The 12,392-nt window shown below is 34.3% G+C and overlaps 2 protein-coding genes across 11 annotated transcripts; both read right to left on the bottom strand.

The window, feature by feature from the left end:
• Positions 1 to 5,342: 5,342 nt before the first annotated feature.
• LOC105800177 (60S acidic ribosomal protein P1) lies at positions 5,343 to 6,213 on the bottom strand. Its single transcript, XM_012631151.2, has 3 exons — positions 6,092 to 6,213; positions 5,904 to 5,998; positions 5,343 to 5,800 (listed from the first exon to the last, which is right to left on the bottom strand). Exons 2-3 carry the CDS (start codon positions 5,970 to 5,972, stop codon positions 5,531 to 5,533), a joined length of 339 nt encoding a protein of 112 aa, XP_012486605.1. The 5' UTR covers positions 5,973 to 5,998; positions 6,092 to 6,213; the 3' UTR covers positions 5,343 to 5,530.
• A 1,420-nt stretch (positions 6,214 to 7,633) lies between these two features.
• On the bottom strand, positions 7,634 to 11,922 carry LOC105800175 (serine/arginine-rich splicing factor SR34A). 10 transcript variants are annotated; one of them, XM_052620576.1, is made up of 14 exons: positions 11,678 to 11,920; positions 11,045 to 11,368; positions 10,558 to 10,680; positions 10,326 to 10,391; positions 10,168 to 10,242; positions 9,976 to 10,081; positions 9,836 to 9,882; positions 9,693 to 9,750; positions 9,207 to 9,256; positions 9,061 to 9,117; positions 8,484 to 8,551; positions 8,290 to 8,361; positions 8,130 to 8,184; positions 7,634 to 7,894 (listed from the first exon to the last, which is right to left on the bottom strand). In XM_052620576.1, exons 3-14 carry the CDS (start codon positions 10,642 to 10,644, stop codon positions 7,874 to 7,876), a joined length of 762 nt encoding a protein of 253 aa, XP_052476536.1. In that variant the 5' UTR covers positions 10,645 to 10,680; positions 11,045 to 11,368; positions 11,678 to 11,920; the 3' UTR covers positions 7,634 to 7,873. The 10 variants fall into 10 exon arrangements, with proteins under 10 accessions (XP_052476536.1, XP_012486599.1, XP_052476535.1 ...); XM_012631145.2 differs by having other exon boundaries at positions 11,045 to 11,173; XM_052620575.1 differs by having other exon boundaries at positions 10,767 to 11,173; positions 11,730 to 11,920.
• Positions 11,923 to 12,392: the final 470 nt, after the last annotated feature.

The raw sequence follows: 12,392 nt of genomic DNA, 5'->3' as shown, positions 1-12,392 counted from the left end.
GAGAATGAATAAATTTCCAGCACTACAGGAAATATGTAGTATCTTCATTATCGACAAGAAGCACCAATTCCCAGCTCGCATCAACCGCAGATTCAATAAAACGTAAAAGCTAATATTATCCCACAAAGGTTTCGAAACAGTTCAACCCATCGAACTGCGGCGCCACCTTTGGTGGCGGTGGTGTGTCCTTCACCTTTTGGTTTCGTTTCGCCGGCGTACTCCCGATCGACCACCGAGTCCCCGCGCCTCCGAATTCCTGAACAAGTTAAAAAAAAAAAGAACCATCATGAAATAAGTAACATACAACCAACTTCGTTATAAAAATTCATATCGATTTGGGCTCTGAAAACCGACTCATCAACCAAAAAAAATAATATAATAAAAAATTTACCTTGGCTTCTGAATGACGAGCAAAAGAATAAATCCCGGCGGCAGCAATGGCAACAGCTGGGATGGCGGCATAGACTGTAGTGGAAGCCATTGATACGAAAGATTTGAGTTTCAAAAAGGAATGAAAAATTAATAATCTAAATTTCTTTCTAAGCAAAGCGAAAGATTGGAAGTGATGGAATTATTTATATTTACGGAAATGGTATTTGAAGGGATAATGTATTTAGGCGGCTTCGAATAGGATACAACAAACTAGTGGTTTTTTTTTTTTTTATAATCTAAATATGTATAAGAGAAGGAATCTGAATTTCAGTATCATTGTTCAAAATTCCACAAGATTTTTGTTGATGTCCGAATTTATCGCGATTTTTTTTTCGTTGGCCTAAAGCATGTTGGGAATAAATTTAACGAATTGAAAGTTGATTGCTTTCATTAAAAACTAAATATGCCGCTCAAAAAACTCACGTTTTGGTTAGGTTGGAGAGAATGTTAAAAAGAATCAACCAAATGCTCTTACATCATCCATTTTTAATTTAACTCATCCAGAATTAGAGTTGGTCGGATTGGGTCTTAACAAAACTTTAAGCGCTTAAAAAAATAGTCTAAATTTTTGCTTAAATCCGGCTCAAATAAAAATACAAAACTCGAGTTCGACCCGCATTAAAAAATTATTTTATTTTGTATAAAAAATTAAAAAATATAATACATCAAAAATACTGAGAGCATTAAAATAAATCTTTCCCAATAAATTGAAAATAAATTAAAAAAATCTTATTTAAATAAGATTTAACTTAACAGACAAATGCCATAGTAGCAAATTTAACAATAAAAAAAAGTTATACAATATCCGATCAATAACAACAAAATAGTAGTAACATAATAGTGAAATGGAAGCAAAACAGTTGGAAAACAACAGCATAACAACAATTTTTTTTTTACAAGTTCGGGTAGAGCTCGAGCCAAAAAATATTATCTGAGACTTGACCCATTTCCTAAACAAGTATTATTTTTTTGTTCAAACTCATTTTTTAGACCTATAATTTTTTTCCAAACCCTCTCACTATTTGGGCAAGCCTTCGGGCCAAGTCGGTAGCCCGACCTATGAACAAGTTTATTGAATATGAATTCAATTATGAATTTTTTAAAAATAAACTCAATAAATAACAAAATATAAATAAAAAAACCTTTTTTTATAAATTATAATAAAATTAGATATTTAAATTAACTTAATTTGTTTAACGGTTAACATTTTATGGCACCAATTGGAGCACCTGTGCAACCGGTCGGTCTAACCTTCGACAGGCATACTCAGTTGAGTGGAGTACCTCTCCTCCACTGGATTTTGACTTTCTTTCGGGTGTTCTCTTCTTACCATTTTGGGCATTCGCTTTCCCATCGTTTCTATTCAGGACGTTTTTCCCACCTCCACGAGGTCCCCTTCTTCAATTTCCAGAAAGTACCCTCCATCAGATTTAAATTAAGTTGCGACGGTACCATGAGTTGTGATGTTGACCTTGGCAAAGAATAGAGCATAGACGACACAATCAAGTTTTTCGCGCTTTTGATGACCTACTGATGAGTCCTCTTCAGGCACCATTCTTTGGGACGTGTTAACACCACTGGTTTTCTTCGTCGATCTCAATCCTTATATCATAAGGCTCCTTGTGGTCAGACTCAAGATAGAGCAAGACCTTAAGCTATGGAGGGACCGTTGTTTCAATTGACAATTTAAGTATAAGATCACTAGCTGCAAAACATTCATAAGGCAGTCGAAGTTGCACTGTAAACTTCTTACCCGGACAGCGCTGTTTAAAATGAGCCATTTCCAATAAGTTCAAGTCTGGTGGGTAGCTCGCATGGGATGTGGACTAATACAAACATAATAACCCCACCGGAAATTAAAACCACTAATATACGACATTGGTCATCCGAGCAGTCAAGTTCAAATAATTTATGACAGATAGAGATGTTCATGAGTTACGGCGGGTCGGATTTAACCGAGTCTAAGCATAATTTAAATATATTTAATCTTTGCTCAAACTCGGCCGAGCTTACAATTTTACTCCAACCCTTTAATATTTATAAAAGGATTAGCTAAACTCATTTTAAGTATTTTCATATTATTTTTTTAATTTTTTTTAAAAATATTTATATTATTTTAATTTATTTTAATATTTTTTTATTTACTAAAATTTTTATATAATTATCTTAATATTATTTTAATATATTTAGTATAAATTTATTTTTAATATTTTATAAATTATATAATACAAAAGGCTATAAAACTTATATTTTAAACGAATTTAATTTTTGTCCAAGACTTTTAAAATTTTAAATGAACTTTCGAAATTGAATCCACTATATGGATCAAGAAACAATATACTTGTACACATTGGCACGACAAGCAACAACCATTTGACCATAAGTTACTTTTTATGCTTTTAAATTTTGTATTTAAAAGATTAAATATAACCTATGTATAGATTTGATGATTAAAATATTTATGATTTTAAGTGTAATTTAAATTGAGTCACGTTGATAGTAGGGCTTATATAAGTAACTTTAAAGTTTAAGCAATGACATCTCCTTTATTGATCAGATTTATATCTTTACTAATTTTAAAGATAAACAATTTAGATAAATTCATATTTTTAGTATTTATTTAATAAGAAAATTGGTTTTTAAAGTATTTAGAGATTTAATTGAATGGTCGATTCAAAATATCAAACCCGAAAATTGAAAATTTAAATGAATTTAACTTTTGAGATTTAAAAATATAATGACTTTTAAATATATAATGAAATTGAATCAAAAAATCATCATTTTATAATTTATATCAACAAATATACAACGAGCTGAAATCCTTTCAGTATGGAATAATTGTCTCGAAACAGTGAACGCCATCAAGCTCCGGAGCAAACCTCGGCCGTAAACGTTGTTTTTGTGGTGTCTTAACAACGGATGACGACGACGACGACGACGACGGCGTCGATAAATTGTTAAACTCTGTTGTCTCTTTCTTGTTCCCTTCTGAACAAGAAACTTCATTGGGCTTCGCTTTTTCAATCGGAGTCGAAGTCGCCGTGTACTTCTTCTGGCCGTGAGAATCAAACAAAAGGGCCTCGAACGAACTGAACATAGACAGCATCATCGTAAACAACAAAGGTATTGATGTGGGGGGAAAAGAAGAAGCGGCGATTTGGCAGTCAATAAGCTGTTTTGGAGTGTGAATTTGAAGGCTTTTTATTGAAGAAAATGCGATGTGAGGAAGAAAGGGGAGGGGGAATTTAAATGGCGGAAAAGGAAGATGAGAAGAAGAAGAAGAAGACATATGGGATAAGAAACAAAAAAACGAGAGAAGGATGGTGAGTCGTCGAAGTCCAGTCCACGCGGCGATGAGGAAAGCTAGGATTAAATTCGGGAGGGTTTTTTTTAGGACTAATCATGATTCTGTTGTCTGACGCGTACGTCAACGACGGATAGGTAATCTAAATTCTGATCGCTATTTTATTTTCAATCACATCGGTATTTACTTTTTTTTAGTGACCCCCATTTTTGTTTTTCTTTCATTTTTATTTTTATTTTACTTAATGAAATTATTATTATTTAGATTTAAATTTATTTCTTTTAAAAATGTAAAAAAATCGTATCATTACATCAAATGGTATCACATATGTATTTATTATTATTGCAGATTAACATATTTTAATATATTTAATGATGATAAATATAGTTATTAAATTGATTTATCAGAGTGGAGGGTTCTGGAAGTTGGAATTTGAAACCTAGAAGTGACCAGAAACTACCGCAGTTAGCTAATATATGCATATGGTACGGACCCATACTTTATGTTATTATTACTACCGAAGCAAATAGATAAATTATGTTATTTCCCAAAGTTCCTGATCTCCAACATTACCAAATGTGTATAATGAAGCGAAACCTTAACATTACCATACAGACATAGGCTTGTAACTCAGAGGTAAACATAAAGGCCCTGATCCATAAACTCTTAAAACATGTCACAACCCAAAGCGGTGGCTGCTATGAAGCAGTCGATTGAAACTTATCAACTTGCTGTCACTTGGTTTTTTAAGGAGATAGCTAATATTAGACATGGTAGCAAGATGACTGCAGAAGGTCCAAGGAGATGCACCCCAACGGAAAGTTAAAATTTAGTGGTTGAATGGAGAAGAATAATGAATCAATGAGTGTAGGTTTTTTGCTTGAGAAAATTTGGAATGGTGCTAGAAAACGTTACTGCAGTGAAACCGATTATTGTTAGAATGGCACTGGCAAAGCTCAACCATCATGGAGTTGAACAATGCATTATATGGAGTAGGGGCAAAGGCATTAAGAAAATTATTGAATCTGATAATGTTAGGATGTGCTGGTCAACACGAACTTTTGCCAAGGATATTCAGCAGATGAAATCCAACTTCATCAACTGAACCGGGATGAATGGATGGCATTCAGGCAGATGGTGGATAAGGGTGGCAGCTTTAAAGTAAATAGAAATAGCCTGTACACTATAACTTAATATTCAACCAAACTATAGACACAAATGGGCTCACTTATCAAATACACTTAATGACTCCCGAGGATCATTCAAGCTGAAATGGGCTCATTGTGCATTGGATCCATATAGATACTCCAAACTCAAAATCCGGCAGTCATTGAAAACAACAATGTGAAAAAGGAGACATAACACAAAAATCAGAACCATTATCACAGTCCCAAGGCTGCGGTATATGTGCCCACTATTTTCAGAATGCTTCAGAATCATCAAAATATGTAAAAGAACGGCAAATACAAGGACCATAATACAAATGAAAGCATCAACATTAACCTACTTTGACATTACCATTGTCCTAAACAGCTTAATTACCAGCAAGATAAGTTACCATTCGACAGCAGTTTCATTACCCAGATAAAAATGTTGAAACCTCATGGAAACAAAGAACAATTTCAATGGCAATATCAATTAAACCAAGTAAGATTAACCATGTAACTTCTTGAATCTCTGCAAAAGTTCTCAAAACCCAATACAAAAATTCAACTAATGTTTAAAACGAGTCCTAATTTTCCGCAATTTCAAACAACAAAACAAAAGAAAAATCCAAACTGGGAAGAATTGTGTCTAGTCAAACAAGCTGAATCCCATGTCATCATCACTCTCTTCCTTCTCTTCTTCCTTTTTCTCCTCAACAGCAGGGGCTGCCGCAGCAGCACCACCGCCAGCTGTACCAGAAGCAGCAGCAACGGCGACAGGGGCAGCACCACCACCGGAGCCAACGCTGGTGATGAGATCATCGACGTTGACTTTCTCGAGGAGCTTGGCGAAAAGGCTTGGCCAGTAAGATTCAACGCTCAAGTTCGCTGCCTTCACCAATGTAGCAATCTTCTCGGCCTACAAAATATTTCTCAAAACATAAACAAAACAGAAAAACATAAAGAAACAACGGAAATTAGTTACAAAAGGCAGGAAATGAAAATAAAACGTGGCGACGTACGGTGATTGAGATTCCATCGTCGTGGAGAATCAACGCGGCGTAAGTACAGGCGAGTTCACCGGTGGCCATTGTTCTAGAGATTTTCAACACTAAATCTGCGAATCAATCATATAAACAAATATTATGCAGTCATTTAACCCAATAGAAACAAAAAAAAAATTGAGAGGAGAGGAAGAGAGGGAAACTACCTTGGCGCTAGGGTTTGGTATGCGTTGAGATCTCAGAGACTGGGGATTTAGAAGAAGGCTTAAATATATATGGAGTGATAATCCAGATCTTGAGAGGTCTAGGGTTTTTGGTTGAGACAGTCGGCCAATGGGCTTTGATTTCGTTTTGGATCAGTTTTTTTCTTCAACTAATCATGGGCCAAATGGGCCTCGATTAAAATATTTTTAGATCTTTTCATCTAAAAATGTCATGTGTTGACACATTTTAATGGCCTTACTGTTTAGGTACCAAAATGTGATGGAATTGAAGTTTAAGTATCAATTAAGTCCAAAAAAAATTGTATCAATTAGGTATAAGTGGCTTAATTTAAAGGGTAAGTATATATTAACCAATAATTTTTAACGAACAATGCAGTTAAAAGATGAGCTTAATTGATTTTCTAAATTTGTTCAATTGTGAATGAGTTCAGTCAAGGATTTAATTGAAATTTTTTATTTTTTTAGGCATTTTAGGGCTATAAGCTCTTTTCAGCATTAAAATGTTGCAATTTAATGGAGAAAAAGGGTCGTGGGTGTTCAGAATTTAGATTTGTATAATTCTTATAGCTTTTAATATATATACTTATAATTTTTACAATTTAAATTTTCTTTAAGTTTATAATATATCATTTAATAAATTTTGACAACTCTTTTAATGTGGCATTTGTGTTAGTTCTGGTATTTGAATTTGACAAACCATAAAACTTTTTTTATTTTCCTTTTGCAACACAGTGTTCAAGCTGGATATTATTATTAGTTTGTAACACAGATTGATTTTGAGGTTAAGAAGGGGAACACGATTTTCGACCCCTTCTCTGCAGCTTTGGGTTTGGTTATCATATTTGGGATTTTGAATCCTCCTCAGCAAATTGCTCTAGTGCTTTTGGTTTGGCGAAGATAACAAGAGGTAAAGGGAGTTCCCTTTTCTCATCTTGGCATTCAACTACGAAAGGCTATGGTGATCATCACATTCTCATTGGCTAACGCTACCACGTGGACAAAATATACACAGTAATATAATACCAAAGTGGGCAACAGAATGAAAATATAAATACCAAATGCATATTTAAATCTAAAAATCTTAACTTTCATAATTCAAATAAGTATAATTATCCAACAAATAATTAAAACATAATAAATAGAAACACTTCAGCCATATCATAAATATAGAAAATACGTATAATTTTAAGGTGATCAAGTTATAAAGTAAAATACATAGAAGCACCGTTGATGTGCTGCTGGCTTAAGAAAATAACAAATGTTCTCTTATAAGTTTTAATGTATTAATACATATCAATCAATAAAAGTTGCATTATTAAAAGAATCAAAATCTCCGGCGTTAGGGTTTAATCCTAGTTTTTTATTTTAAAAAAATCCATTTACTAGTATAAGCAACTGGAAATTTTTCATTAACCAAAATATATTCGGATTTTCTATAATATATAAATATTCGGTTTCATGCAGAATAGATATCACCAAGGAAGTGCAGTTTCCCGGCCGAAAACCATGAAAAGATGAATAAAATTTGAAACAAAGGAAAAAAAAGAGGTTACTATCAAAATGACAAAATGATCCAACTCAGTTCATCATCCAACAGTTCTATATAAATTCATGCAACATCACCACAAACTCCATTAATACATACATTGTCTTCATAGACAGTACCCAGCAATACTCTTCTTAGATAGGATGCAATCAACTTTCCCCTTCTACTCAATTCAGCTAAGCCAAGCTGGATTTTGGACGTATATTGTTGTATGTGCATCAGTCGCTAACCGGTTGGGCCTGAAAATAAAACCGGTTGCATAAATAAGATTAAGAAGAGCACTCACAAACTTAGCCATCTGAAAAAGATCTAGTTTACGTTTCCCCATATATGTTACTAATGCACTAGTTTGACTGTTAACCTCATATATACCTTTATAAAAGCGCCACCTAGAGAAATCAACAATTTAGAGCGACAATGACAAAGACAGTCATGACCCATAGCATCAAATATCGGGAACCCAAACTAGCCTACCTTTTCTGGAGATCCTGACCTTGACCTTGACTTTGACCTTGATCTCGATCTTGCTCTGAATCAATGAATGAAAAATGGGAAAAACAAGGGAAGGGTTTCATAAAAGGTAAGAAAAACAGCAAAAATGAATAATAAAGCAAAGAAGGTAACGGCAGGTTACCTGGGTGACTTAACAGGGGAGGCAGATCTGGATTTAACTGGAGATTTGGTTGCGGACCGTTCCCTTGATCTACTGAATACGAGAAAGAGAATGGGTGAGGAAAAGATGGGAGGTTTGACGTCCATTTAATTATTTTTTCAGAAGGAAAAAAAATGAAGAATACTGAAAAGAGAAGAAAAAGATAGGATTTGTACCTCCGATCTCTTCTAATGCTGCGGCTTCTACTTCGGCTCCTGGATGGACTGCTCTCATATCTCTTCACCTATCCAATTAGATGAACAAATAAACCCCAGAGGTTTATCAAAATAAGAATTGATTTTGAAAATTCCAGATTGTAGACAAAATAAAAGAACAAGCAATATGCACAATTAGTGTTACTGGATCCAAATATTCGAAATTGGGACAGTCACAATGCCAGAAATCCTTTGCAATTACAACTTAAGCGAATGTTCAGAAACAATAGGGTTCCTGGGAAAAATAGAGGGTATAGAATAATTACAGAAAAAGGAAATTTAGAGGGATGGCTGGACCACATTGATTCATGTTTTCACAACTTCAAGGTACAAGCATTAATCTCAGATGTGTGAACGTATAGATAGGAACTATAACTTTGTAACTATTAGAAGGTTTCATGGATCAAGCAACATAGATAATGGAATAGTCTTTGTTTATAAAATTCTTCAGGATTAGCACCATTTAACAGCTTATAAAGAACGACGAGAATGTAACAAGGTATATAAGTAACAGTAGAATAATGCATAGCCAGGTTACCCGAATATAAGCCCTTGCCCAAGGATTTCTAAACTCGGTGTCATCAAGTTTGCGGATCTGTACCATGTTAGAACACATCAGTTCAATTATAAAAGCTGAAGAAGCATAAATTCACGGCAAGCGAAAATTCTCTCTAAACCACTTACGGCATATTTCATGTCATCATAACTGGTATAATCAACAATACCAAAAGTTCCTGAATGAACAGAGAGAGATAACAAATGAAAACTCATTCAAAATCATGAAGGCCTAAGAACTTGGTCAATTCGTTGAAAAATCATGAAGACATAAGAACTATTTCAACCAATTCAAAACATGAAGAGAACTCATAAATCAGAATCAGATGCTCCCTACAGGCAGAGAAAGGGGAAGTGGCAGGAACAATTGATCTTTTAATTCTAAGCATCAGCCAGATTGAACATCAAAAACATCCATATAAGTGTGCCCTCATAAGGGGATAAGAATATGACATTGCAACATTCTAGAGCAAATTGAGATTGAAAAAGAAACAATTAGATGTGTGAATATCAAATTAAAAAAGAAAAACAAAAAGAAGAAACTGAGGGAGCAGCAGGGTTATAGAGTAAACTATGGACTGAAATGCTTCATTAATATGCATCCTTTGTTCGTACCATCACTGTCACGCGAAATTTCGGCAAAACACACATCACCAGCTTTTCGCATGTGATCCTGAGAAGAATATAGAAAATAGGTAAGAATTACAGAAGAACTAATAAAGTCTAAAAGCTTATTAGAGTTTTAAAAGTTCTTAAACCTTCAAATCTTGCCAGGAAGCAGAAGAGGGGAGCCCACGGACAATAACTGCAGGCTCAACAAAATGCAGACAACCATATCTTAGCACATATAAAACCAGATACGTAAATTAGGAATACACAGTTCAAATACTAGATGGACCTCGATATTCAGAATGGCGTGAGACTCCAAATTTAGCTGCACCCCCTCCATATCCACCCCGACGATCACTTGAGGATTGTCCTCTACCACCATGAGCAAGCTCAACCTGCATCAATTACAATGAAAAGCAAATCAAGAAAAAAGTTGTATGTCAATAAACTACACATCAAAAGAACAATAGCTTATTATTACCCTCAAACGACACCCATCAAAGTTGTAACCATCTCGACCCCTAATTGCGTCTTCAGCATCCCTTGAATTGTCAAACTATGAAACAAACACAAAGAGAAAGACATTGTTACAGTTTAGATACACATCCTCTGTGAAAACATAAAAGATGAGATATATACCTCAACAAAACAATAACATGGAGGGCGTGGCGGGATCTTCAATTCGATATCCAAAATACGACCATACTGTAAATGAGATACACGTGTTATAGAACAACACCAGTAATCAACCAAAAAGAAAATAGAATTTTCAATTACATTAACACTGCAGTCAATTAAAACACTTTAGGAAAATGTTATATCTGTCTCGTATGATAAAAAGAATTGGCAGAAAAGAAAATTTGCCGCCTACCTTGTAGAATAGATCTTCGACCTCCCATTCTCTGATATCAGAGGGTAGGTTGCCAACATAGATTGTGCGAGAGAAGCGACCACTCATTTTCAGTAATAGAAAAAAGTTAATAAAAATATCTCACTGCATGTGTAAAAATTGAACTAAATTAATAAAGAAAGAAAGTCCCGATTAAAATGTTAATTTAATTCTATCTGCATAGGCATCACATTGTCATCAACATCTACTCTGAAGATAAGGACAAAAGGTTATTGCAAAACCAAAAACCAGCAGTTCAAGAGAGCAATTCCTCAAACAGAGAGCTGTGCTCCACAAGCTCCATAGCTCATTTGCTCCAAAGATGCTCCACAAGGTATAACAATATTAGAAACTTAATTTGGTCTCCTCATCCTCCCATGAACATTTTGCCAGTGCTTCATAAGGAAGCAACAATCTCCAATCATAAAATGAAACAAAACCAGAAACTCCACCATGATTTTCCAACTACCTTCCTATACCCCTATGTATGATTGCAAACTAAAAAGCATCAAGCGGACACCAAGTGAGCAATTCCTCCAACAGAGAGCAGTGCTCCACAAGCTCCATTGCCCATTTGCTCCAAAGAAGCTCCGCAAAGCTATAACAAGATTCGAAACTTAATTAGCCCTCCTCATCCACCCATGAACATTTTGCAAGAGCTTCAAAAAGGGAGAAACTATCTCCAACTATTAGACAACCCAGAACCCAAGATTTCCACTCTGATTCTCTCACCCTTCCTATTTCCCCCTATGCATCATTGCAAAAGCTCTTAATTTGTCCAAGCGCTTGTCATCTATCATAAACAAAGCATGCGTGTCACCAGATGAGGTAAGATTGTCAGACACATTATTTCATTTTATCTCATTCACTCATTCTCTCTCTGATTCAACTACATTGAAGAAAATTTATCCCCGTGAAAATACATTGTTTTTCCTAGTTCCCCCCCCCCCCGCCCCCTCTCTTTTTAAATCCAACCCCTATTACAGAAAGTATCTTTAACATATTATAATAATAATTATAATAATAATATCAAAATTAAACGATAATCCCCAAAAGAAATCAAGATAGAAACGTAAGCAATGGGGAGATGAAGACATTGTACCAAAGAATTGAGAGGTAGGAAGGGTGGAGGGGACCCGACGAGAGTCAATTACCGGAGTAAAAGCAGAGGTTGGTTGAGCCTTCTTAGGCCAATCTAACTCAGCAAACTAGCTAGGGTTCGTTGCTCTTCGTCCAGCGAGAATCTCAATTCCAGTCTGCGGATCTTCCGGTTGGTCTATTTCGAAAGCTCTTGTTTTTTAGTTGGAGAGCATCGAACCGGACCTGATCCAACGAGGCCCAATTGCAGAATGCGGCTCCTACAATTTAAACGGGCAATTACATTTTATATGCTTCTAAATTAAAAATTTTTTTTTTTATAGTTTCAGAAAAATAAATTATGAATTTTCAGTTTTGAAAGATTTTTCATATTTTTAGAATTTTAATTTTTTTAGAATTACACTTTAAAAATTATAAAAATATCAAACTGAATATGTAATTATAGTTCAAAGGTCAAATTAGATTTTTTTTGTAAAAAATTAGATATTAACCATTGAATTAATGTATCATGTCTTTAGTCCATTAAGAAGATACAGGTTGTTAATAGATGGGTGACTAAAATATTATAACTCCATAATTTTAATAATTAAAATGTATTATTTAATAATTGAGTATTAAAAATAATTATTTTTATAATTTACCTTTAAATTTTTAATAATGCAAATTAATGAAGTTTTATACAATTACTAAAACCTCGTTACCTATAACTTGATAATATT

Source organism: Gossypium raimondii, chromosome 9 (genome assembly GCF_025698545.1).
Source record: "Gossypium raimondii isolate GPD5lz chromosome 9, ASM2569854v1, whole genome shotgun sequence".
NCBI lineage: Eukaryota > Viridiplantae > Streptophyta > Magnoliopsida > Malvales > Malvaceae > Gossypium > Gossypium raimondii.
This window is presented reverse-complemented; position numbering and strand designations above follow the sequence as displayed.

What these genes read in the sequence shown, in the direction of transcription:
- LOC105800177 (XM_012631151.2), bottom strand. Translation starts at nt 5,972, where the DNA reads ATGGCCACCGGTGAACTCGCCTGTACTTACGCCGCGTTGATTCTCCAC. An exon ending in ACGATGGAATCTCAATCACC is followed by an intron (nt 5,801 to 5,903) that starts GTACGTCGCCAC and finishes AATATTTTGTAG; the next exon opens with GCCGAGAAGATTGCTACATT.
- LOC105800175 (XM_052620576.1), bottom strand. Translation starts at nt 10,644, where the DNA reads ATGAGTGGTCGCTTCTCTCGCACAATCTATGTTGGCAACCTACCCTCT. An exon ending in CATGTTATTGTTTTGTTGAG is followed by an intron (nt 10,243 to 10,325) that starts GTATATATCTCA and finishes TTTGTTTCATAG; the next exon opens with TTTGACAATTCAAGGGATGC. An exon ending in ACGCCATTCTGAATATCGAG is followed by an intron (nt 9,883 to 9,975) that starts GTCCATCTAGTA and finishes TTGAGCCTGCAG; the next exon opens with TTATTGTCCGTGGGCTCCCC.